The sequence below is a fragment of the Artibeus jamaicensis genome, unplaced genomic scaffold, assembly GCF_021234435.1.
Source record: "Artibeus jamaicensis isolate MK-2021 breed Jamaican fruit bat unplaced genomic scaffold, CSHL_Jam_final scaffold_1689, whole genome shotgun sequence".
In the NCBI taxonomy this organism is placed as follows: domain Eukaryota; kingdom Metazoa; phylum Chordata; class Mammalia; order Chiroptera; family Phyllostomidae; genus Artibeus; species Artibeus jamaicensis.
Genome location: NW_026522029.1, coordinates 15,695,975 through 15,721,079, shown reverse-complemented (window position 1 = coordinate 15,721,079; position 25,105 = coordinate 15,695,975). Strand labels below are relative to the sequence as shown.

General features: G+C 46.3%; 2 protein-coding genes across 9 annotated transcripts; one reads left to right on the top strand and one right to left on the bottom strand.

Annotated features, from left to right (window-relative positions):
• Positions 1-1,882: 1,882 nt before the first annotated feature.
• ZNF322 (zinc finger protein 322) lies at positions 1,883-21,708 on the top strand. 8 transcript variants are annotated; one of them, XR_005080567.2, is made up of 6 exons: positions 1,883-2,019; positions 13,604-13,678; positions 14,267-16,576; positions 17,314-17,379; positions 20,386-20,442; positions 21,523-21,606. XR_005080567.2 is itself a non-coding variant. In XM_053655935.1 (5 exons), exons 1-5 carry the CDS (start codon positions 2,689-2,691, stop codon positions 21,066-21,068), a joined length of 360 nt encoding a protein of 119 aa, XP_053511910.1. In that variant the 5' UTR covers positions 2,026-2,688; the 3' UTR covers positions 21,069-21,458. The 8 variants fall into 8 exon arrangements, 5 of the variants coding, with proteins under 5 accessions (XP_036987742.2, XP_036987738.2, XP_053511910.1 ...); XR_005080568.2 differs by having other exon boundaries at positions 20,357-20,442; XM_053655935.1 differs by lacking the exons at positions 1,883-2,019; positions 14,267-16,576; positions 21,523-21,606 and adding exons at positions 2,026-2,763; positions 21,011-21,458 and having other exon boundaries at positions 20,357-20,442.
• Positions 21,468-24,767, bottom strand: ABT1 (activator of basal transcription 1). The gene is made up of 3 exons (XM_037131849.2): positions 24,464-24,767; positions 23,262-23,467; positions 21,468-23,117 (listed from the first exon to the last, which is right to left on the bottom strand). Exons 1-3 carry the CDS (start codon positions 24,702-24,704, stop codon positions 22,734-22,736), a joined length of 831 nt encoding a protein of 276 aa, XP_036987744.2. The 5' UTR covers positions 24,705-24,767; the 3' UTR covers positions 21,468-22,733.
• Positions 24,768-25,105: the final 338 nt, after the last annotated feature.

Genomic DNA, 25,105 nt, shown 5'->3' with positions numbered 1-25,105 from the left:
GAGTGGTAGGGCCCACTATTACCTTTTGTAACTTCCTACTGATGTCAGGAGCACGTGGGAATATGAAGTAGGTGTTCAGGATGGTGTTACTCCCTGCGTCCGCAGGGCTTAGTGTATTGTCTTAAGCATTCATTCAATCCTTCTAAGAAGGTCAAAGGGTTCTTATTGACCTCCTGTGGAATGTTTCTAGTGGGGTGACCCACCATACCCTTCAGCAGTAGGCTCCCATAATACCAAGGCAGCCCTGTCTACTCAGTCATTGGGGCCCATGACTGAGGGTCAGGACTGGGAACCGACTCATCTGCCAGCCACCAGATCTAATTATTAGGTTGAGGAATATGTTTTCATCAGCCTCTTCCTTGGCTTTTAACAGTAAAAGTTTTTATCTTCGGCCAATGTTGCTGGTTCCCTAAAACACGTTGGATCCATGTGACATTGCAAAAGAGAATTTCTCGTTTCTTTGTTAAAGGCTAATGTTCAAAAAGTGTCCAGTGTTTCAGGATGGGACTGAAATTTGGAACTGAAGGTTGATTTCCCATTTTTCTTAAGCGGTATTTCCAACTTCTCAGACAACCCGGCATTGACTAGAGACCACTTCACAGTCATATTGAAGAGTTTTAAATTAGAAACCTGCTGCTTTGATTGAGCTAAACCTTATGGGTTTGGTACACCATTCAGCAGTGAATTCTGTTCTTGTTCCCCTAAGAGGTCTTCAAACGCAAAGGCTCCTGCCTCTGCAAAAAGGCCAGGAACAGGCCCCCGGGGTGACCTCCAGAAATCCCGAACCAGATAGGGCCCTGGGCTGTCTGTCTCAGGTCTCTCTACCTTCAATCCCCCTGAAAATCCCCTTCGGAAATACCTTAGTCAGCATCCTGACAAAGGGTTTGCTTTGTGTTTGTGTTTGTTAGGTCTCAGAACCTAAATGCGCTCCAGAAATGAAACTATTCTTCTGACAACTCTATGCCCCAAACGGGAATAGAAACACCAATTACTGAGGCCGCTGGGGCCAGCTCACCTCCTCCTCTTGAACGGTCTGAGCAGAGGTTGTGGTGGCCACCGGACTTCACTGCGGAGGCCGGTCGGTGCCGCACAGCCGTGGTCAGCGCTGAGGGGCTCGCCCAGGGCGAGTCCCGTCCTGTCAGGTCGAGACCCCAGAGCGAGCCGGGTGCGGACCGACCGAACCCCACAGAGGTGCCTCCGTCTGAGGTTCGATGCCCACTCAGGGGGCGCGCAGCTCGGGGTGCGGTATTCAGAAAGGAGACGTGGCTGTCACAAGGAGGTTTTATTGACTTGCAAGCAGGTAAAGGGATTGGGATTCACCCCCCAGCTCCGTCACCCAGCAGGGAGGCTCGGACATGGCTTGTGCACACTGTTTGGTTCATTGCACGTTGATTTCTCCTTCGCAGTCGGCTACACTTACCTGGCTGTGTTCCGGTCAAGCTCATCCCGTTATGCCCACAAAATACTGGTGTGCGTTTTAATATTTAGCAAGAACAGCATTTACTAACGGCCGGATGTTGACACCCTCGTCCTATCCAGTATTTTGGGATCCTCCATTTCTTCCTGGTTCTTCGGCTGTTTTTCTCAAGGTTGGCGGTATCCATCCGCGCGACTTCACTCCTGCGTCCAGTCCCGGTCTCACAGCCTTGAAGAAAGAGCAGGATTCGGAAACTGCAACGCAAACCGCGAACTTCTACATCCGGGCACTCCGCAGCTTGGGCAAGGCCGCGGCACAGAGCTGGCTGGGTCCACCACTGCCCTGGGCTCCTGGGCGCACGCGCCCGGGCCCCGCCCCTTCCCGAGGTGCTGCCCCATTGGCGCAGAGGCGTGGGCGGGGCGCGCTGTCGCCGCGGGCGGGCGACCACGTGACTCATGGGCGGGGCTGCGCCGCCGCCTCCGGCCCGGCTGAGTAGGCTGGCGTCGCCGGCCTGGTCAGCGTGAAGGCGCCCAGGACGGTCCGGTCTCAGCTCCCTGTCCCGGCGTACAGAGGGAGCTGCTCCTGGCTCTCGTCGGCCCCAGGTTTGCTTTCCCTCCTTGCTCGAGGGTGGGCCGTTCGGTCCACGACCGTGGAGCCTGCTGCCGCCGGGAAGCCTGACCGAATGTCCGCGAGTAACCGGAAGTGCGGTGGCCGCGGGGCGAGCGGGCCGCGGGCCTCGGCGGCTGGGCCTGCGGGGTCGGGCCGGGTGGCGGAGGACTAGGTCCCCGCGGCCTAGACCCTGGGAGCCGCCCTGCCTCGCGCGTCCCCGCGGCTCCGGGACCTCCGACCCCGGACGGAAAGGCGGTCAATGAAAAGTTGAAAAAAGAGAAGCTGAGCGTAGTGGTTCCTGCAGATGGTAACAGTGAACGCTGCCGGGCAGTTTTCTAAGTGACCGGTGCCTTTCGTTTGGGGGAAGAAACCCGAGGGTCTTGAATGGAGCCCTCCCACCCCCGTCTTTACTGCAGACATTAGTTGTGTTTCATTCGAATCTAGACGCAGGAGAATCCGGTTGGTTTAATCACTCCATAGCCATTTTTGGAAACTGCATTATATGTAACTTTGTTATATACACTTACCGGTACTAGAAGAATGGGTCCTTGACCTTAGAGGTTGACATAATACAAACAGAAATCAATTAGCAAAATAGGACTTGGGGCTTTATTATGGAGTTAGTTATTATCCAGAAAGATTCTTGATAATTTTGTCTTGAAATGGGAAGAAACTGTGGCTTCCAGTGGCGGGTACTTCTTGCAGCAGAAACAGAATGCAAGCAGAGGTGGGAAAAGGTAAGATATGTCTGAAAGATGCTAATTGGAGTGGGGAGAAAATGGGACCAATATTTAGATGTTCAGCTTCAGAAAAATTATAAATTTCTACATTATTGATGTTTTCTTCTCTAGGAGAGGGAAGAATTGCGTGTTGTGAATAGTTATGGATTAGAGACCTTTTGGAACCAAAAGGAAGACAGCCTTAGGTCTCTGTTGTTACGGCCAGGGGCACATCAGACTGTATGTTTCTATATGAAAGTGGTAGGTTTCAGAGGCAGAGAACAGGTAGGACTAGATAATCCGTGGGAAAGGGGAATGATCCTCTTTTAGCTTGTGAGATAGCAGAGTGATAAAACTGAGTCCTATTCTACCAATTTAAGTGTATTTTTACATTCATTCCAACATGCTTATTCACAACAGGCTTGTAGTAATTGCTTCTTGATTGATTTGCAGCCCCTCAAAAGGCAGTGTGCCCAAGGTTTAGGCAGGCTCAGGAGTCAGAAGATGGCACTTTAAATCCTGCCTCTACTGGCTGAGACATGTGGAGTAATGTTTTCACTGCCCTAAGCATCAGGCTTTTAATCGGTAAGGTGCAAACATTGGTATTAACACCAACTGTGCAGAGGTCTTAGGAAGATTAAGTGAGGCAATCCATGTAATCAATGAAAAATAAGTAAGACAGTCGTTAACCTAGGGTAAGAATCATCTATTTTTTAGATAATGCTTTACAGGCTTTCTTTGTTTGCCCCATATAGCCTTTAACTGTAAGGATTACCTTGAGCTTGGAAGTTCTCTACTCAGCCTGTGTCCTTGGACTTTTATTGCCTGCCTCTGACCTAGCCATGGAAGAGAGAACCAGAATCTTCCTGGAGGAGGGTTCCCTGAATCTAAGACTGGAAGGCTACATGTAGGTTTTCCAGATGGACCAGCCAGGGCTACTAGGCTAGCCAGTTGCATTGCAGCTGGGGCTCCAAGGATGATGAATTTTTTTGGGGGGGGCGGTTCTGGCATTTATTCATTCATATTTATCATTAATTCAACTAGTGTATTCTTTTGCAACAAAAGGCTAAGTCCCAACCCAAATGAGAATTTTATTCTAGCAGCAGAGAAACCAATGAACAAGCATAAAATGTGTACCACAAAGTTGGGTAACGAGTGCTCTGCAGAAACATAAAGTGGGATGAGGGGATGTGCTATGTTAGATAAAGTCCCCATGTGCCTCTTTTTGAGGAAGTAATTTTTAGGCAAACACTTGAATCAGTTACCTAGGGGAAGAACATTCTAGGCTAAAGAAAGAAGTGCAGAGGTTCTGAGGTGGCCTGTGGAGCTAGAGAGAGGTGGAGGTGCCACATTACATAGAGCTGTGAAAATTTTGTGTTTATTAGTAGTAGGAGACAGTTATGATATTTTGAACTAGGGAAGTGTTATGGTCTACTTAGAGTTTTGTCAACTAGACTGTAAAGTTACCAGGAGCTGACATCTAAAAGACTTAGATATGCATAAAAATTATTTCTTTATTTACAGTTTTTTTTCTTCTTTGTGCCCCACAGTTTTTGGCTACTGAGGACAAATATAATACCCTGGGCTATAATTTTAGGAAATACTCTGGTTCATTTACCAGGTTATTTTCAGGCTCAGTGTCTTTTATTTGTAGTCTTCTTTCTCCTTTTGGCCTTAACAGTAATAGACATTTTCAAAGGCAAAACTCCCATAAACCCACCATCTTGTATTAGCTATTTGTCTAGATGTCTGCATGTCTTTATAGATAGTTGTGATTCTCGATTCTTTCTTTCCCTCCTAACATTTCTCCACAACTGCTTTTGTAGTTTTTGCACAGTCTTCATATTAATCATTACTTTGCTGAGTTATTTTATTATTTATTAATTATTTTAGATGGATTTGGAATGAGACTTTGTGCAAGAGACAGGCACAGATGGTGGGCTCAGTGAATATGAGGGGTTTTGTGCACGTAGACCTGGATTGGGCAAATAGAACCTGACATTCACTGAGCACCTGCTGAGACCCAGACGTCGAGCCCAGTCCTCTACTGACACCGCCTGGTTCTTGCAGCAGCTCTGTGAGGTCTGTAATGGTAGCTCACCTACTGGATCAAAAGGGAAATGGAAGCCATAGGACCTTAAGTCACTACCCAAGTTCTCACGGCTACAAAGCAGCATAGGGGAACGTGAACCAAAATCTGATTTCAGAGCTTGAACATTTAATTTAACTAGCACAGTATGCCAGCTTTCGCTACCATGCTTTTTTTAAAAATATAAGTGCCTTTTATTTTGAAATAATTTGAGACTTACAAAATGTTGTAAAATAGTAAAAGAATGCCCACATACCCTTTGCCTATAGTTCCTAAATGTTAACACTTCACTCTGCTTGCTTTATGACTCTGTTTACTCGTTTCTCTCTGTACACAGAAATGCATTTACATCTGACTCAGCAATCCCTTTTGTAGAAATTGACTCTGAAGTTTCACCTGCAACGATATGATAATACACATGCATAAAGTTACTCATTGTAGCAATGTTTGTTACTTGGACATTTTTAAAACAACTGAAATGCTCATATGTAAGAAAGTGGTTGAAAAAAGAAAAGAAAGAAAAATGCAAGAAAGTGGTTGAATAAACTTGATATACCCACACATAATGGGGTATTATGCAGCTTTGAAAGAGAATGAAGAAAATCTTTACAAGCTGATGTGCAGTGATTTCTAGGATAAATGGTAAATTTTAAAGAGCAATAGTGTAAAAGAGTATGCTACATTTTGTATAATAATGTATATTATATGCAACAATATAAAAAGTACCAAAAAGTATGCTTCAGTTTGTGTAAGGATATGGTGTTGGACTTTGTTAGTAGTTTTCACATTGATACTGGGCTGTAGGATTTTTATACTCTTTTCATCGGATGTACTTATCAGTGTTAAACTTTTTTCACAAAAGAATTAGAAGTTTTTCTTTAGTTTTAGTGCTCTAGAAAACGGTTATAAAGCATCTTTATAAGTTTGTTAGAATTCTCTTCTGAAACAGTGTAGGATTGGTGTTTTTGAAGGATAGTTCCTTAGTAACTTTTTCTGTTTATTCTGTGCATATTGCTGTTTTAAAACTTCCTGACTCTAATGGGGTTGATTGGGGTAAATTGTGTTTCCTAAGGAAACAGTCTTATTTCACGGGTTCTCACATTTATTTTTTGTAGAAGTCTACAGAATGGTCTCATGTATATATGGGTTTGTTTGTTGCTTTTCTGTTTTGGTGGATATTTATTATTCCTCATCCTTTCTTACTTTGTAAATGTGTGATTTCTCCATCCTCCCCCCCCGTTATGATGTGAGCTAGTACTTTATTTATTTAGCTTTATCAAAATAAGTAGGATTTTGATTTATAATTAGGTTCATTGTTTTTCTATATAGTTAATTGATCTCTATTTTTATGTTGATTTTCTTCCTTATTTGTTTTGATTTACTTAGCTTTTTGATCTGAGAGTTTAGTTTCTTCATGTAATTATTTTATTTTTATTGCTAAAAATTATTTAAGACTATAACTATTCCTTTGATCACTGCTTTAAATTTATAGATTATAATATGTAATAGTCAATTATCGACATTTAGAAATTCATTTTATTTTCCATTTGCTCATTCACTGAAGATTTCTTTTAATAGTTTATTTTTCCTCCTGGGGGTGATCATTTGTTATTTGATATTTGAGACATTTCTAGTTTTACTGCAGAGTGTTGTTTATGTCACTTTATGGAACTTACTGATACTTCCTTGATAACCTATGTATAGGTTATCCTATATATAGGTTAATATATGACTTTTTCATTTGTGCTTGAAGAGAAAGTTTATTCCTTATAATGAAGGTGTAAGTTTCAACAGATACCCATGCTATTCACTTACTGGTTACATTATTTAGACTTTCTGCATAGTTACTTATTTTTGGTCCACTTTGTAAGTCTTTTTATTGACAGTAGTATTTTTTCTTATTAATTTTTTATTTATGTTTCTTGGCATCTTCTAGGTTTTGCTGTAAACATGCGGCTGTTGTGTAATTTGGTACATAGATAATCAAAACTGTTGTAGGCTTATTGTAATTATTGGCTTTCACAATTTAAAAAGTGTCCTTTATCATGTTTAATGCATTTTGGCTTGCATTGCACTTTGCTCGATATTGTGACTAGAAGCCCTACTTTTATTGTTTCCGTTTGCCTGGTGTTCCTTTCCATCCCTTTATTTTAGCCTTTCCAAGTCATTTTGTTTCAGGTGCCTTGTATTTAGCTCATTTGGTTGCTTGTGAGCCATGTTAAAAGTCACTTTGAATGAGTGAGTTAAACTCATTCACGTTTATTGATGTGATTGGTGTCATCACTGTTGTGTTGTTTATGTAACATTAGTGCAGTGTGTTTTCATTTAAAATTTTTTACAATGTTTGATTTTTGTTATTGTGGCTACCTTTGTACTTAGACCTTTTTTTTAAATTTATTTTTTTAAATTGATTATGCTGTTACAGTTGTTCTATTCCCTCCTTCATTCCCCTCCACCCTGCCCCCCATCCCCACCATTACCCCCCTTTAGTTTATGTCCATGTGTCTCAAGTCCTTTAGATTCTATATTTCCCATGCTATTCTTGGCCCCCCCCCCCCCCATCTATTTTCTATCTACTGTCTATGCTACTTATTTTCTGTACCTTCTCCCCCCATCTCCTCCTCCCACTCCCCTGTTGCTAACCCTCCTTGAGATCTTCATTTCTATGTTTCCACTCCTGATCTAGCTGTTCTTTTAGTTTGCTTTTGTTTTAGGTGTGGTTGTTAATAACTGTGAGCTTGTTGTTCTTTCACTGTTCATGTTTCTTTAACTTCTTTTTCTTAGATAAGTCCCTTTAACATTTCATATAATAAGGGCTTGGTGATGATGAACTCCTTGAATTTGATCTTATCTGAGAAGCACCTTATCTGTCCTTCCATTCTAAATGAAAGTTTTGCTGGATAGAGCAATCTTGGTTGTAGGTCTTTAGATTTCATGACTTGGAATATTTCTTTCCAGCCCCTTCTTGCCTGTAAGGTCTCTTTTGAGAAATCTGCTGACAGTCTGATGGGGACTCCTTTGTAGGTGATTGTCCCCTTAGCTCTTGCTGCTTCTAGGATTCTCTCCTTCATTTTAATTTTGGCTAATGTAATTATGATATGCCTTGGTGTGTTTCTTCTTGAGTCCAACTTTTTTGGTACTCTCTGAGCTTCTTGGATTTCTTGGAAGTCTATTTCCTTTGCCAGATTGGGGAAATTTTCTTTTATTATTTGTTCAAATAATTTTTCCACTGGTGGCTGTGACTTTCCCCCTTCTGGTACCCCTATAATTCGGATATTGGAGCGTTTAAAGATGTCCTGGAGGTTCCTAAGACTCTCCTCATTTCTTTGAATTCTTGCTCCTTGACTCTTTTCTGTTTGGCCATTATTTGCTTTCTTCTGGTCCACTCCATTGATTTGAGTCCCAGTTTCCTTTTCATCTCTATGGGTTTTCTGTGCAGTTCCATTCATTTCAATTAGTTTCGCCTTCATATATTTGTCTAATTTGTCGGTATAATCAACCAGATCTGTGAGGATCCTGATGACCAGTGTTTTAAACTGTGCGTCTGAGAGTTTTGCTATTTCTTTGTCGCTTAGATTTATCTCTGGGGCTTTGAGGTCTTCCTGCGACATTTTTGGTCTGTTCTGGCCCTTTAAATGTGAGAAGCGGCGCCTTGGACTCCCAGGTCGCTGGGTTGTGACGCTGTATGTGGGGGCGTGGTCAGAGCGGGGAAATGGCGGCGCCCTCTACTGCCGCTTGCCACGGGGACCGCCGGGGCCCCGGTCCAACCACCCACTCCCTCCCGCTCGCGCGCAGATAGGCTACCGCAGTCAACACGCAGCACCGCCTCCCCACTGTCTCCTCTGCAGTCGCTCACCCGGTGGGTTGCTCGGTCGCTCACTAGGTCCAATCCTGCGTTTGGAACCCGTGCATCTGGTTTCGAGCGTGTGGATTCCGCGCCCGGGTCTGACCCAGTCCTTCAGTGCAATCCCTCACGAGACGCCAGTTTCGCCCCTTACCGGTCGGGTTGAAGAATTTGTTGTTAACGGACTTCCGAAAAGTTCAATTTTCCGTGTTCTGGTTGTGTTTTCTGATGCTAATATTTAGTTGTCCCTAAACTTGGTTGTGTGAGAAGGCACGGCACATCCACCTATACCTCCATCTTGGCGGAAGTCCTGTACTTAGACCTTTTTTAAAAAACTTTTAATGTAGCTTTTCATTGTATTTTTCCATTACCATTTATTCCTCTTATACCTTCTTCCACCCCCACCCCCACAATTACCTTTTAAAATGCCTTTAATCCCATTTTCTTTTTTAAAAAATATGTTTTATTGGTTATGCCATTACAGTTGTTCTATTTCCCCCTTCATTCCCCTCAACCCTGCACACCCCTCCCCCACCATTCCTCCCCCTTTTAGTTTATGACCCTGTGTCTCGAGTTCTTTAGATTCTATATTTCCCATACTATTCTTGCCCCCCATCTATTTTCTATCTACCATCTATGCTACTTATTTTCTGTACCTTCTCCCCCCTTCTCTTCCTCCCACTCCCCTGTTGCTAACCCTCCTTGAGATCTTCATTTCTATGTTTCCACTCCTGATCTAGCTGTCCTTTTAGTTTGCTTTTGTTTTAGGTGTGGTTGTTAATAACTGTGAGTTGGCTGTCCTTTCACTGTTCATATTTTTTATTTTCTTTTCCTTAAATAAGTCCCTTTAACATTTCATATAATAAGGGCTTGGTGATGATGAACTCCTTGAATTTGATCTTATCTGAGGAGCACTTTATCTGTCCTTCCATTCTAAATGAAAGCTTTGCTGGATAGAGTAATCTTGGTTGTAGGTCTTTGGATTTCATGACTTGGAATACCTCTTTCCAGCCCCTTCTTGCCTGTAAGGTCTCTTTTGAGAAATCCACTGACAGTCTGATGGGGACTCCTTTGTAGGTGACTGTCCCCTTATCTCTTGCTGCTTCTAGGATTCTCTCCTTTATTTTAATCTTGGCTAATGTAATGATGATGTGCCTTGGTGTGTTCCTTCTTGGGTCCAACTTCTTTGGGACTCTCTGAGCTTCCTGGATTTCCTGGAAGTCTATTTCCTTTGCCAGATTGGGGCAATTCTCCTTTATTATTTGTTCAAATAAGTTTTCCACTGGTGGCTGTGCCTTTCCCCCTTCTGGTACCCCTATAATTCGGATATTGGAGCGTTTAAAGATGTCCTGGAGGTTCCTAAGACTCTCCTCATTTTTTTGAATTGTTGCTTCTTCATTCTTTTCTGTTTGGCCATTATTTGCTTTCTTCTGGTCCACTCCATTGATTTGAGTCCCAGTTTCCTTTTCATCGCTATTTGTTTCCTGTGCAATTCCATTCATTTCAATTAGTTTCACCTTCATATGTTTCTCTAATTTGTGGCTATAATCAACCAGTTCTGTGAGGATTCTGATCACCAGTGTTTTAAACTGTGCGTCTGAGAGTTTTGCTATTTCTTCATCGCCTAGATTTATAGGCTCTTGGGCTTTGAGATCTTCTTGAGCTATTTTTGGTCTGTTCGCACCTGTTAAGTATGAGGAGCGGAGCCTTGGACTCCCAGGTCGCTGGGTTGTGACGCTGTATATGGGGGCGTGGTCAGAGCGGGGCAATGGCGGTGCCCTCTGCTGCTGCTAGCTGCTGAGGCCTGCTGGGTCCCGTCTAACCGCCTACTCCCTCGCTGGTCTATCTGCGCAGGAATGCATGACCACAGTCAAATCTCGGCCCTGCCCCTCGCTGGTTCCCCACAGTTGCTTGCTGGGTCGCTCACTAGGTCTACCCGTTGCAACCCTGCACCTGGGTTCCGCGCGCCTGAGTTTGTCTGACCGAGTTTTCCTGTGCAACCCCGCTTCGCCAGCTGCTGGTTTTGCCCCTCTTACCGGTCAGGCTGAAGAATTTGTTGTTATCGGACTCCGGAAAAGTTCAATTTTCTGTGTTCTGGCTGTGTTTTCTGTTGCTAATATTTAGTTGACTCTAAACTTGGTTGTGTGAGAAAGCAAGGCATATCCACCTATGCCTCCATCTTGGCAGAGGTCCTGATCTTCATTTCTATGGTTCCGCTCCTGATCTAGCTGTCCTCTTAGTTTACTTTTGTTTTAGGTGTGGTTGTTAATAACTGTGAGTTTGCTGTCCACTCACTGTTCATCTTTTTTATCTTCTTTTTCTTAGGTAAGTCTCTTTAACATTTCATATAATAAGGGCTTGGTGATGATGAACTCCTTGAATTTGATCTTATCTGAGAAGCACTTTATCTGTCCTTCCATTCTAAATGAAAGCTTTGCTGGATAGAGTAATCTTGGTTGTAGGTCTTTGGATTTCATGACTTGGAATACCTCTTTCCAGCCCCTTCTTGCTTGTAGGGTCTCTTTTGAGAAATCCACTGACAGTCTGATGGAAACTCCTTTGTAGGTGACTGTCCCCTTATCTCTTGCTGCTTCTAAGATTCTCTCCTTCATTTTAATCTTGGCTAATGTAATGATGATGTGCCTTGGTGTGTTCCTTCTTGGGTCCAACTTCTTTGGGACTCTCTGAGCTTCCTGGATTTCCTGGAAGTCTATTTCCTTTGCCATAACGGGGAAGTTCTCTTTTATTATTTGTTCAAATAAGTTTTCCACTCGTGACTGTTCTTCTTCCCCTTCTGGTAATCCTATAATTCGAATGTTGGAACGTTTAAAGGTGTCCTGGAGGTTCCTAAGCCTCTCCTCATTTTTTTGAATTCTTGCTTCTTCATTCTTTTCTGTTTGGTCATTTTTTCTTTCCTTCTGGTCCACTCCTTTGATTTGAGTCCCAGTTTTCTTTCCATTACTATTGGTTTCCTGTGCAATTCCATTCATTTCAATTAGTTCAGCCTTCATATGTTCCTCTAATTTGTGACTAAAATCAACCAGTTCTGTGAGCATCCTGATCACCAGTGTTTTGAACTGTGCATCTGAAAGTTTGGCTATTTCTTCATCGCTTAGATTTATTGGCTCTGGGGCTCTGAGTTGTTCTTGAGCCATGTTTTGATCTGTTTGGGCCTGTTATGTATGAGGAGCAGAGCCTTAGTTGTTTACCATGGCGGGCCACCCAGGTTGCTGGGTTGTGATGCTGTATGTGGAGGCGGGGTCAGAGAGGGAGCTATGGTGGTCATCTCTGCTCGCGTAGTCCATCCCACCGCTCACCCCCACCTGTTTATCTGAGCGGAAATGTGTGAGCCCACTGCCCTGTGCCCTGTGGTCTCAATGCTCGCCTCTTCACTGGTTTATCTGCTCGCAAATGCTTGACCGACCGCAGACAGCCAGCCGCACCTCTTCCCTGTGTCGCACATAGCTAGCCCGCACCTGGGATCCCTGTCCTCGGCTGCCTGCGCACGACCCCAGTCGGGGATCTTTTTGGCCAACCCGCTTCGCTGCTGGCTTCGCCCCTCTTACCAGTTTAGCTGAGCATTTCGTTGTTTTCGGACTCCATATTGTTGATTTTCTGTGTGGTTTGGTTGGGTTTATTGGTGTTAAAACTGTTGTTTTTAGATTTGGTTGTGCGAGGACGCAAGGTATTTCCACCTACACCTCCATCTTGGCAGAAGTCCCTTTTTCTTCATTTTGAAGCACCTGAAATTTCCCTCTGCTTCTTGTTTCCTTGGCAGCGGGCTTGCAGGGTTCCTCCCCTCCCTTTCTACTCTCCTCTTTGTGAGCAGTTTTCATTCTAGGGCTGCCTCTTCCAGTCCCAGGTGTGCCTTAAGTGTCCTCCTTGTATCCTTTGATCAGAACTCTTTTAAAGTGTTTTTGTGCTTAGAGTGTGTTTTCTCCTTTTGACAGTGAGATGTAGATCAGCTCTGCCCTGGGCAGCCCAGCTCTGCTTTCTGTACAGCAACTGAAGTCAGTTTTAAGCCCTTGGCAGGAAGCTCATGGCATTGTGAAAAACGCCAGGTGACTTACATTTCAGTCTCTCTGACTTCCACGGTTCCACCTGTACTGAGTTCTGCTGAGCTGAGGGATAGAGAAAGGACAAAACGTAGTGAACTCACCGCAGGTCGGGATGTGCTCCTGTGGTCTGCGTGCCCCTGCCAGTCCTCGGCCCTGCCCCGTGCGGTCCGTGCAGGGCTCAGGCTCACGTTCTGTGGGAACCAGAACCGTGAACACATTGTGTGAGTTGTGGTGGCTGTGGACTCAGTGTGTGTGCCCGCTGCTGTCTGCATCTGAGTATCCCGTGCTCCCTGCGGCTCCTCGGTGGCAGGAGGGTGGTGGGAGGACCTGAATGTTTGGTGACTGGGAACAGGCAGCTTAGAGCTGCCGAGGGAAGGAATCTGGGACAGGTCTGGCCGTCAGGTTCCGAATGCCCACAGTCGGCTGCATCCTGATATGTGGCTCAAATAGAAGTTGTGAATAGCCAAAGTGGTGCAGATGGCATGTCTGGCTGAGAAGGTGGGGGTGATGTCGTCCTTCCCTGGCGACACGGCACCCCCCCGAAGTAACTCAGGCCAGGGCAGCCTGGGCTCCTGGGGAGGGTGGCGCCTCAGCGTGTCGGCACAGGTAGGTGGGGCCCTTTCCTGCGAGGCTGTTACATCCCAAGGATGGTTATAGACTCTCTGTGTCCTTCTTCTCCCAAGAGGCGTGTGGGGTGACAGGACTGTGAGCGCTTCCTTCAGGACCGAACATACAAGCTTCTATGAGAAAGACTGCAGCTCCTTTTAAGGGAACTGGACCCATTTTAGGTTCTTGCAGTGAAATGATGTAGTGCTGAGTCCTGTCATTTATGACTGTCTACCCTTTTCTTGTCCTTGTGTTTTACAGAATGCGATCTTTGTTGGGAAATCAAAGTCTCAGGACCAGGAAGTGAATGCTGCTTCCCCTCCATTGACATTCCAGGTGAGCTCCAGCTTCCTCAGTCTTTTGAAACACACCTTACTTACTTCTTCTAAACCACATCCCATCAGACCAGCTCCCACCATGTGGCATTCAGCTCTGTCCTTTACCACCTGAGGATCCAAGTAGAACTGCAATAAGCTGCTTATTAGGCAGCAACTGTATGCCTGCTCTATATACTAAGGAAAGAGCAGCAATCAAAACAGACATGGTGCACATTCTAGCCATAGACAGCACGTCAGTGAGTTTCGTGTGTGCTGTACTGGGCAGTGAGTGCTGTGGAGAAAAGCGGAGCAGCAAAGGGTCGGGGAAAGCGGGGCCTGGACCCCTGGGCCAGAGCAAGGGAAAAGGGAGAACCTGGGTTTGAGGTCACCCAGGTCACGAAAGGAATAATTATCCGTAGTACTTTGCACTTGTATTGCTGACTGGTTTTATATTGGCAGAGAGGGAAACTAACTGGTCTCAGCCCCTGCACCACCTGGGGCACTTACAGGCTGATGCAGAGCTTCTGTCTTTTCTACAGTGATTTTAACTCTGAGCATTCTTTCTTGGTTACAGGAATATAAATAATACTTCTTCTTTGTCTCACAGTGTTGGAAATACCAAGTAAGGAATTAGTGTGTATGATGCTGGAAACCTGTAGAGATGCACAGCTCATGACTCAAAGGCCTAAAACAGGTGTGTCTTTCAAGTTCTTATCAGGAAAATGACAGTGGAGAAGATGACGGGCCTCGGCGGCCGGTGGGAAGCGCCCTAGGAGGGAGCCAGAGAGATGTGCACTGCAGAAGAGAGACGTGATCAGAGAGCTCAGAGCAGGACAGTGTGTCGTGCGCGCCCTCAGAGGGGCCAGAAGATCTTTATTCATCTGCATGAGGTCACTCATATAGATGGTCACGTATACCAGTGCCTTGAACGTGAGCAAAGCTTCTGCGAAAACTTAGCTCTTATTATGTGTGAGAGAACCCACAGTGGAGAGAAACCTTATCGATGTGATATGTGTGAGAAAACCTTCATCCAACGCTCAGATCTCATTTCACACCAGAGGATCCACAATTATGAGAAACCCTATAAATGTAGCAAATGTGAGAAGAGCTTCTGGCACCACTTAGCCCTTTCAGGACACCAGAGAACACATGCAGGTAAAAAATTCTATACGTGTGACATTTGTGGCAAGAATTTTGGACAGAGCTCTGATCTGCTTGTCCACCAGCGAAGCCACACTGGTGAGAAACCGTATCTGTGCAGCGAGTGTGATAAGTGCTTCAGTCGCAGTACAAACCTCATTCGGCACCGAAGAACTCACACCGGTGAGAAACCATTCAAATGTCTGGAGTGTGAAAAAGCTTTTAGTGGGAAATCGGATCTCATTAGCCACCAGAGAACTCACACTGGCGAAAGGCCCTACAAATGTAATAAGTGTGAGAAGAGTTATCGGCACCGTTCAGCCTTCATTGTTCATAAAAGAGTCCACACCGGGGAGAAGCCCTACAAGTGCGGTGCCTGCGAGAAGTGCTTCGGCCAGAAGTCAGACCTCATTGTCCACCAGAGGGTCCACACAGGGGAGAAGCCCTACAAGTGCTTGGAATGTATGAGAAGTTTCACTCGCAGTGCCAACCTAATCAGGCACCAGGCAACTCACACGCACACTTTTAAATGCCTTGAATATGAGAAAAGTTTCAGCTGTGGCTCAGACCTTATTGTGCATCAAAGAATTCACATGGAAGAGAAGCCCCATCAGTGGTCTGCCTGTGAGAGTGGCTTCCTCCTGGGCATGGGCTTTGTTGCACAGCCAAAAATGAGGACTCAGACAGAGGAGCTGCGTTATCCGTACAGTGTGTGTGACAAAGGTTTCCGCCAGAGCTCGGCCCTCCTGCAGCATCAGATGGTCCCCGGCGGCGAGAAGCCCTGTATCTGTAACGCAGGGATGAAGGGGCTTGAGCTCAGCCCTCCCCACACACCAGAAGCCTCACAAATGTCTTGGCCAGACAAGAAGTTATGACACCATAAAAAACCATTTATGAGTCAGAGAACCCATTAAAATAAGGAACTCTAGGCAAAGCTTAGATTTTTTTGAGAGCTCAGACTTCAGTGGGGACCAGAGAATCTGTGATTATAGGAAGCTGGGAAGCGGTTTGCCCGGAGAGCTGCCGGTCACTCCAACGAGAAACCTTCAAAGGCCCTGAGGCTTGGAAAACCTTTACTCTGAGCTCCGATCTGGTCACTCACAGGAGGACTCGCACCAGTGGGAAACCTTGCAGATGCCGAGAGGGGCGAGCCTCCCAGCCATGCTCACTTCTCTCTCTCCAGGGGAGTTTGCACCAGAGGACAACGCCCTTGGTGTGCACAGCTTGCTGACATCAGAGAGCCCACACTTGGGAGAAACCCCAGCAAGTATGGTAAAAGCTTCCAACAGAACTGTGACTTTCCTAACCATCAAAAAAGCCATATTGGTGACAATTTAGGTATTGTTGTCTTGAGTGTGGCAAAAGCATTAGATGGAGAGCCTTCTTGGGTTTGCCGCATCAATAACAACAAAACGGATCTAAGAAGAGACCTTATGAAGACTGAGGGAGAAGAGCCGTCAGCGATCAGCTCCTTTGGTTGACACACCAGGGAACTCGTGAAAAACCCCATAAATACCTTGAGTCTGAAAAAAGCCTCGCTAGAAACCTCGACCTCTGGGCCCCTAAGAACCTACTCTGCAGAGAGTTGTGCTCTAGTATGAGCACGGGTCGGGGTGGTGTACATATAGTAGGTGTGAGAATAGCCGTGCTCCCAGTTAGCTGGCCCCTGTGTAGAGGTGACTTTCATGGAGTCTGGACCTGGACGGCTCTTCGATGCCCAGAAGCTCACTGTGGCAGGAGCTCGGGCCCGTCAGAGCAGGCCTGATGGGAAACTCAGGTAAAGACCCTTTTCTTTTATCCGAACCACTTCATTATGATCGCTTTGCTTTCTCTTTTTAAAATGTGGAAACCCAATAAAGGAAAGGACTGCCCTGTGACAGATGGTGTGGCATGTGTTACTGTGGGGACAGGAGAAGACTGACTTTGCCTTCTGGTGCTTACTGTTCTTTTAAGAATTCTTGGCCAGATTGGGGACTGGTTTTGACAGTCACTTGGGGAACTTGCTGGAAGTGGCAACAACTAGGCAGGTGGGAAGCTGCTCTCCTGGGTCAGGACTCCCAGAAGCCTCCCCTTTGCAGGGCCAACCTCATACAAAGGACACTTGGCGTCCTTTTACTTGGTGTTAGTGGGGGAAAACCCTCAAAGGTTTCCCTTCCCGAAAATGTCTGAGTATCACTGGTGTTTGAAATGTCTGCTATAGAGATTCATCTCTTTTCGAATCAGAAACGCCAGTTTGAGGAGCAGTTATGGTGTTGCTAGTATCCACATCTTTGTGGCTTCGTGTGCTGCCCCTTCCAGTGCTAATATCTCCTTAGCAGCTACGTGCAGAACTGCGAAGGGAGGGCTGCAAGGACTTCAGGCCTGTGCAGGCAGGTGACACGTGGTGATGCTTTGTTAGCGGAGGAGCCATGCTTCTGGTTTTGAGTATCCTGCCTCCGAAGCCGGTGTTCTTTTCTCTCCATTATCCTGCTGTTTAATTCAGTCCCGTAATGATATACCTTTCATTTATTTCAGTTCTGCCAAGAAAGGAGAGACTACTTTTTATTCCCAGGGAAAGGATTGCAATCACTACAATATAAGGTATTTATTTGGCTTGGAATGTAGGATTCTAAATGCTAGAAGGGAAAAGTAGTTGCCAGGTTTATCAGAGTTTCAGGGATTAGAACTTATCTCCAGTTTAACAGAGTAACTATTATATTCAGCATTCTCTAGAAGTACTATAATCCAGTGATCTATAAATGAACAACTTTGAGGGGATTTTCCCCCTCAAAAGACATGTAATAAAAGTAGTTAAGATTCCTGCATTATTTGGGACTCTAGACTGGTGAATAAATATTTTGTTGCTAGTCTGAGTCTGACTAGTCTATCTCAGCAAACCCCTGGACTTCAGGAGTACTGGCCTTTGGACCACAGAGGTGGCCAGCGGCTGCTTTGTGTGCAGCTCTGATCTCTGACCTGAGCTGATGACCTTGATAATCTTATGGTCGTGGGGCAGCTCCTAGTGATAGGAAGGAATCTGGTTCCAGGGTGTTTTTCTTTGAGCAAACAGGTCCTGAAAGGTTATTCACTCTGGTATGTTTTAGTATTATTTCCATAAATAGCTCTTATACCATGAATAGTTGCCCAGTGTGGTAAAACACATGAGATATATTTGGTTTTCTTGGGTGCCTGTCGCTAGTGTATGTTTGATCACTGTAATACTAAAATAGTATGGGCGTATGGCATGGCAGAGACAAATATTAGTCCTGTGGCTGCTTGCTAGTCATTAGAACCTGCAGAAGGGGACAGAGTTGGCCTCATGGCAGGGTAATGACCCTTCTTTTGGCTAATCTCACTGGTAACTAGCTGTGTCTAGTCTTTAAGTAAATTAAGGATGGACCATCCCCCAAGCAGAACTTAGTGGGTTTGAAACAGGTCTAAGGTCTTTTAACCATGGGGAAGAGGTGTTGGTACTGTTTCACGTAGCATAGCCTGAGGCTGGGGAGGACCACCTGGGAGCCTGTAACCAGCACTAGCAGGCAACTTCTGGTCTGGTTGGAGGTTCTCTTGAAACAGTGCCAACCTAGATCTACCTCAGGTAAGTAGTTAGGGTCACCTTTCAGGATTTCAGACCTAATGAGACACTTGTATTCAGTGTATTCCTATGCTTCAATGTTTTTGTTTGCCCTTAATTCTTAAATAAACATTCATTCTGCAAAACTCCAGTTTGTCTCGACTGTACTAAGAAAAAATGTCCCCCCTACACTTGCATTAGAATAGAGCAGGTGTTCAGGGACCTTTCGCAATGTATGTGTACATCATCAGTTCATCATGATGCACACATTATATGTCTTACAGTTTTACTTTCCAGTTATACCTGAATAAAGCTGGAAAAAAAAAGGATAAAGTGGATATTCATGTGGGCCTCAGTTCTGGCGTGGGGACAGCCATTGGAGTGTCTAGAATTCTAGGAGTTTCTGGCTGGGAGTGAACGGAACCCAGAGGGAGTGTAGTCTGTGCTCTTGTCTGGACCATGGGTCCTTTCAGAGCGCCCCCCTCCACACCACTGCATGACATAGTAGCACAGGGAGGAGTCCTAGCTTCATGTGACCATATGGGGCTAAAATTCAGTAGCAACCTGTGCTCCATCGATGACCCATGTGGAGTCCATGCCCTCGTTACTCACGGAAGTTAAACATATCCAGGTTTCCGAGAGAAAGACACTTGGGAGAATATTGCCTGCAGAGCAACTCAGTTCTGCTCAACTGTGATGATCTCTGCTCCACTCCCTAGCAGGAGTACTGGTACTAATAACGCAGCAGTATGGGAACACGCCCATGGTGAGAGGGCAGAGATGTTTAGGGGTGACTGGGGAGACTACCCTTTCCAGTGTAATTAGTGAACCCCTTCCCCAATCCCAGCCATTTCTTCCAGCCTCTCTGGTCTGAGGCCAGGGGGCGGTGGTAGGCCCTGCTCTGTCATTTGTGATCTTGGTGTTGGGATAAGTATCCCACTGGGGCACAAAAGTGTGCAGAATGTTAGGGTTCTCAGAATCCATTCAGCTACCTTCTAATTTAGAGTAGGTTTCAGTGTTACTGTAACTGAGTGAAGCTGCAAAGGACCTGTACACCCCACCACTAACCATGCGTAGTTGTTGAGGTCCAGATTCATCAAAGCAAGCTTGTAAACTTCGGAAATCTTAACACATTAAATGTTAGATTGGAGAGGACCCAACTACCCTCTCACGTAATGAAATTTCTTCTGTGGTGCTTTTTTTCTGGTACAGTATGTTTCTTACAGATTTATGTTTGAACTTGTAAATTTCACCAGTTGATTGAAGGAAATTGTGTCTAATTGATGTCTAATTTTACCTTTCATAATGAGATTGCTAGAATATATATATCTTCTAGGTTTCAATATGTCTGGAAGTTACAATCTAAATTTTATTTTGAGTGTGATTCTGATGTTCTCTACCATGGGTTGGAGTGGCTGCCATCTTGGGTGAGTGCTAGAAGCTTGGTCTCTGTCCTAAGCTCAGTAGGACTTAGGAAAAGGGTTCAGAGAATCATTAAATGAGGTGTCCTGTAGGAAGCAAAAACTTTTAATGAGCATGGCAGAGTCGAAGACCCAGGGAATCCAGGGTTGAAAAAGTCACAAATCTTGGTGTGGTTCTTTGGGGCCTAGGGGCAAAACGCAACCAGGAAAGGTGGAAAATGCTGTGACTAGCAAACTCCAAAGGACAGCTGTTGGTCACCTTGGTGCTGTGACAGGAATGACCTGATAGGAGTAAATACACATCCACCAAAGTGATGTGCCCATCAGCTACCATGTAACCAGCCCATGCTGATTAGTGAGCAAGACCTATTCTGACAGTAATGCCGCCTCCTGCAGGCCTCATCCAGTGTAACGTGAAAATCACATCACTGCAAATTTGTGTAGGTCTGGAATTAAAGGCACTTGTGATGAATCCAGGATGTTTTACACAGAAGGTATAATCTGGTAATCAGCCTTATAGTTAGGTTATAAGATCATTTATTCTGTGGACCGATGGTGCTCCAATAGATTCCAGTGTTCACAGCGTCAGACCAGGATCTTTCCCTCTTACAGACTGAGGATTCCCAGTAACCAGCTGAATCAGCTCATGAAGTTTCACTTAGGCACCAGGTAAATAAAGTCTTTTATTCCTAGCAATGTCATTTTTAAAATTGTTTTAGCATTGTAAAATATTGTAATGTCACATGGTACAAAATGACATAATAGGCAAATACCTAAATTCAAGCCTATTATATCTTAACCTTATGACCCCCCCCCTTTTTTAAATGAAAATAAATTTCCACCAGATCTGATGCCTCCTTGTTAACTCTCCAGTCATACTACCTCTTAACCCTTCTGCCATTCTGGTTAGCATTCCCAGGAATGGCTTATTTTGCTGAATGCATCAGTATTTGTGAAAATCATATGGAGACATTTATGCTCCATATACCAGTACTATACTCCATAGAACTCTTAAACTTGGGTTCGATTCCCAGTCAGGGCACATGCCTGGGTTGCAGGCCAGTTCCCAGCAGGGGACTCATGAGAGGCAACCATACATTGATATTGCTCTCCTTCTCTTCCCCTCTAAAGATAAATAAAATCTAAAAAAAAAAAAAAAAAAAAAAAGCCAGTTTTAAACCCCTTTAAAAAAATTAAGCTGTTGCCCATTCACGTGAACTTTTGAACACTTGCACAGCATTCTGCTACATAGCTTCGACTCGGCAGTCCCTGCCCTCGTTGACAACCTGGGTTGACGTCACTAATGACTGCAGTGAACACGCACCCATCCCCGCACAGCCTGGTGTCAACAGTGAGCCTCGCTGTGTTCACTGCCCACCTCAGTGCCCTGTCTTTCATGTGTGTGGCTTCTTTATCTGGGGCATCAGGGTGCTGTTTATTTTTATGTACAATATTTTGCTCAAATATGTATCAAAACCAATTTTCTGGAGACTTACATTGAAATTATATCACCTGCAAATAATGTCAGTTTTCTCCCTCTGGACTTTTGTTTTCATCTTTGTCTGTGAATCTCCAAGGTTTTTTGGACAGTGTATGAATAGGGAGTATCTTCATGCATTCCTGACTTTAATTAGAATATTTTAAATGCTTCACAGTTTTGAGATTTGTAATAAGATCTTTCCGGATGCCCCTCATTTGGTTAAAGAAACATTTTTATTATTGGATTACTAAGGGTTTTTACCATTACAGTGTTAAATTTAGTTGAACTTCGATCTTCTACCACTGTGCTTGTCCAGCTACGACACCTGGATTCTAACCGGAGGTCCAATCTCTGTGAGGTTGCATGCGGACTTCTTCCTCAGCTGTGCTGACACGACCGTCTTCAGTGGTCTACACCAAGGCTGTCACCTCTGGGGCTGCTCTTGTCATCTGTGACCTCCCATCTTAGTGCCAACAGAGTGCACCGGAGAGTCACAGTGCTGCTACCTCTGACATGGCTCCAACCCCACACTCCCCCCATGGAGCTCTGTGCGGGATTGGGGTTCCCCGGGCTCTCCCAGACTTCTGTTCACCTTCCGGGGACGACTCGGAGAACTTGGTAAAAAATGACCCCATCTCTGAAAACCATGACCGGGACTCAGCCCCACACTCAGGGCTTCTCTTACCTTCCCGATGCCGTCACCATGCAGCCACCACAATGCTGCAAGCCCCCTGCACACTGACTCCTGAAGTGCCCCCCTTTTCCCAGTGGTCTGTGAGACTCTCCATGCCAAGTACCATGTGTTCTTATGTTCTCTCGCTCACATGCTCAGAGTGACTTGGTAAACACTGAACTGGATAACTGACTAATAAAATGGGCTAAAAATTAATTAGGCAGATGGGAAGGGGTGCAGGTTCACTGAATTCCGAGACCAGAAAAGAGTGAAGGTGAGTAATTGGGACACAGGAGATGGAGATTATCCCGTAACCCACCCCCACCTTACACACACACACTCTCTCTCTCTCTCTTTCTTTCCTATAAATACATTTGGAAGGTGGTTCCCCAGCCAGTCCCACCTCATTAACCCCCATCCCTGTGAATCTTTTCTAAATCAAGGCTGCTGCCACTGCCTGTACTTGTGGTTGCTACGTGGCCTCTTGGACTGGCTGTTTTCACTTGAGCTTGATTTGATATAAGGCTTTTCCTGGGCCCAGAAAGTGGGGTTTTTTAGAGGACCCCAATGGGCAGGAGCCAAGAACAAGACCAACAGGCATCTGCAGGCGTCATAATCACACTATGAGTGTGAATTAGGTGCCTTAGCCTGGCTTGTACGGAGTTGGAGGGAAAGAGGCCCACGAAACTAGGTCTGGACACTCACCAGTGACTCCTGGTCTGAGATACAACACACCTGCCTGAGTAGTCATTATTGGGTAGGCAGAACTCTGGGCTGGGCTAGGAGGTGAAGCGGACTCCCTGCCCCTCAAGAGTCCCTGACCACCGAGGGCCCCTCCACGCTCTCTGAGGGGGGTGGGGCTCCAAAGATCCTGGCAAGGAGCCCTCGGTTGGAGCGGGCCTGGTCCTGAGCATTGGCCAGTCGAGCCCGTTCTCGACCCCCTGGACGAGCTGCCTTCTTCCGGGCCCTCAGCTCCTGCTCGGTAGGACGCTGGGCAAAGGACCAGGTGCTATCTGGGCGGGTAGAGTCCCCATCAGCAGCGAGGAAGCGCTTTCCCCGCTCCACACTTCGAAGATAGAAGTCAGTCTCGCGCTTGGCCTGGGCAACCTCAGCTCTCAGGCGCTGCCTGCGCACCTGGCGCTCAAACGCAAGATGCTCGCTGAGGTGGGACCAGGTGAAACGATGCAGGTACTGCGGACAGAAACAAAAGTTCTGGGTAGGTCAGGGGTGGAAAGAAAACATGAGGGAACAAGGCTAACAGGTCACAGAGGTGCCTCATCTGGGGTTGGGAAGGTAGGAAGATGAGAGATGCGGCAGGCAAGCCTATCCCCTCACCTTGAGGTTCCATAGGTCATAACGGAAAGGGCTGCGCCTGCGGGCACCCATGGGTGTGTTGTGCAGGCTGGCGGCCACACGCTTGGCTACTCGCTTGTCCCGGAACTCCACCCAGCCCTCGGTGTAGTCCTTGCTGTATTTGGACCGCTTTTTCCCTCCGGCTGCCGAGGCCGCTGCTGCTTTCTTCTTGCGCCGCACAAACCCCTCTGTGTGACAGAGACAGTGGTGGTCATGAAGACAGAGACAGCACCCACTCACTATCGCCTGGCTGCCCGCGGGCGGCGATCCCACCTCAAGGTCTTTGCCGGGAAAGGAGCAGAGAACTGCGAGTCCACCTCTCCCCGCCCCCCCCCCGCCCCCATGACTACTTCAATCCTTTCTGAAGGTCATCCCCTGTCAAAATATAAACGGGGCCACTTTAAACTGGAGTCGAAGCAGACAGCCCAAAAGCAGGCTTTGCCTCAAACCTCTGCATGTTTGGAAAGGGCAAAATAACCTCTGGACTGAGACGAAAACAACTTTGTGCCCCAAAGAACTGCTCGCAAGGATAACAAAAAAGTAGATATCGTGACTACCAGCTGGTTCCCAGACTGAAATTTTAAAACGTTTGTTTAGGATTAGCACCACTGTCATGTTATCCGCAGTAATAGCGACTCTCTCCGCCTACTGGTATCATTGTTCCCCTTCCCTTTCTCATACACACCCCTTGCCTTGGCCTCTTAATCAGAATACTATTTGGGCTTCTGCCTGAATCAGTGCTTCTCCGAATAGCTCTTCTTATGTATGTCATATAAGTGCTTGTTACCTCTCACTTTAAAAGGCCTTTAATTTTGCTGTTAACACTCCCTGTTCAGGTCTATCTACCCTGAATGTTCTATTTTAAACCACACAGGCCTCCAACTCCCGTTCCGATGAGTGCCTCCTGGGGAGTTGGGGGCGGCTGATCGATACTGTATCCCCACCTAGGCCGCAGTAATGAGAGGTGGCTTCGGCTTTGTGAAAAAGCCACTGATACTTTATTAAGGCGGCTGTACTCATTTAACAAAAAGTGGTAAATTCGAGCCAGAGAAGAGAGGTGAGCAGAGGAGAGTTTAAAATCCAAATCAGCTGAGGACAGGCCTACAGGGAAACCGCCCACCCCAGCCCTACCGGAACTGCTCACATTACTGACTGACCCCAGCGCCTCCGACCCGCGCACTTACCCTCGGGCTGGAAGAAGACGCGCCCCACCTCGCCGTAGGCGCTGAGAAGGTTCCGCACGTGCAGAGGCCGAAAACGGGGCGGGAGGTGGCCCAGGTACACAATGCCCGGCACCACCCGCTTCTTAGTGCTGCCAGTCGCCTCTTGGGGCTCCTCCTGCTCCTCCGCTGCCTCTGGTTCCCCATCTCTGCCTTCCAGAGTGTGCAGCTCTGCTGGCTCCTTCTCAGACTCCTCTCCCTCCATGTTCACCAAGACGCGAAGCACCACAGCCGTAAAGCGTCGCGCCGTCTGACGCGCGGACGCGCGCGACGTGAAATGGCCTGCGACGGGGGCGGGGGCCAATGAGGGTTCTGACCAATGAAAGGACGACATTGGGCGGCATGGGCGGGTCCAGGTCAGCACAGAGGGCGGAAGTGGGTTCCAAGTCCCCGGGAGTTTCAAACCGAGAGCCAGAGCTGAGGAAAGCGAAAGTCGCCTGACTTCCGGGCTGGAGGCCGACTGGAAAATGCAGACTGGAAGAGGAGCATAGAAGAGGCTGATTCTCTAATCTAACACACCCTGCAGAATGCCTTGGGAGGAGCAAAATGCTGGGATGCAGCAGGCTGTCCCGGGACTTTGGGAGTGGCTGAAGTGGCTTATGTGGT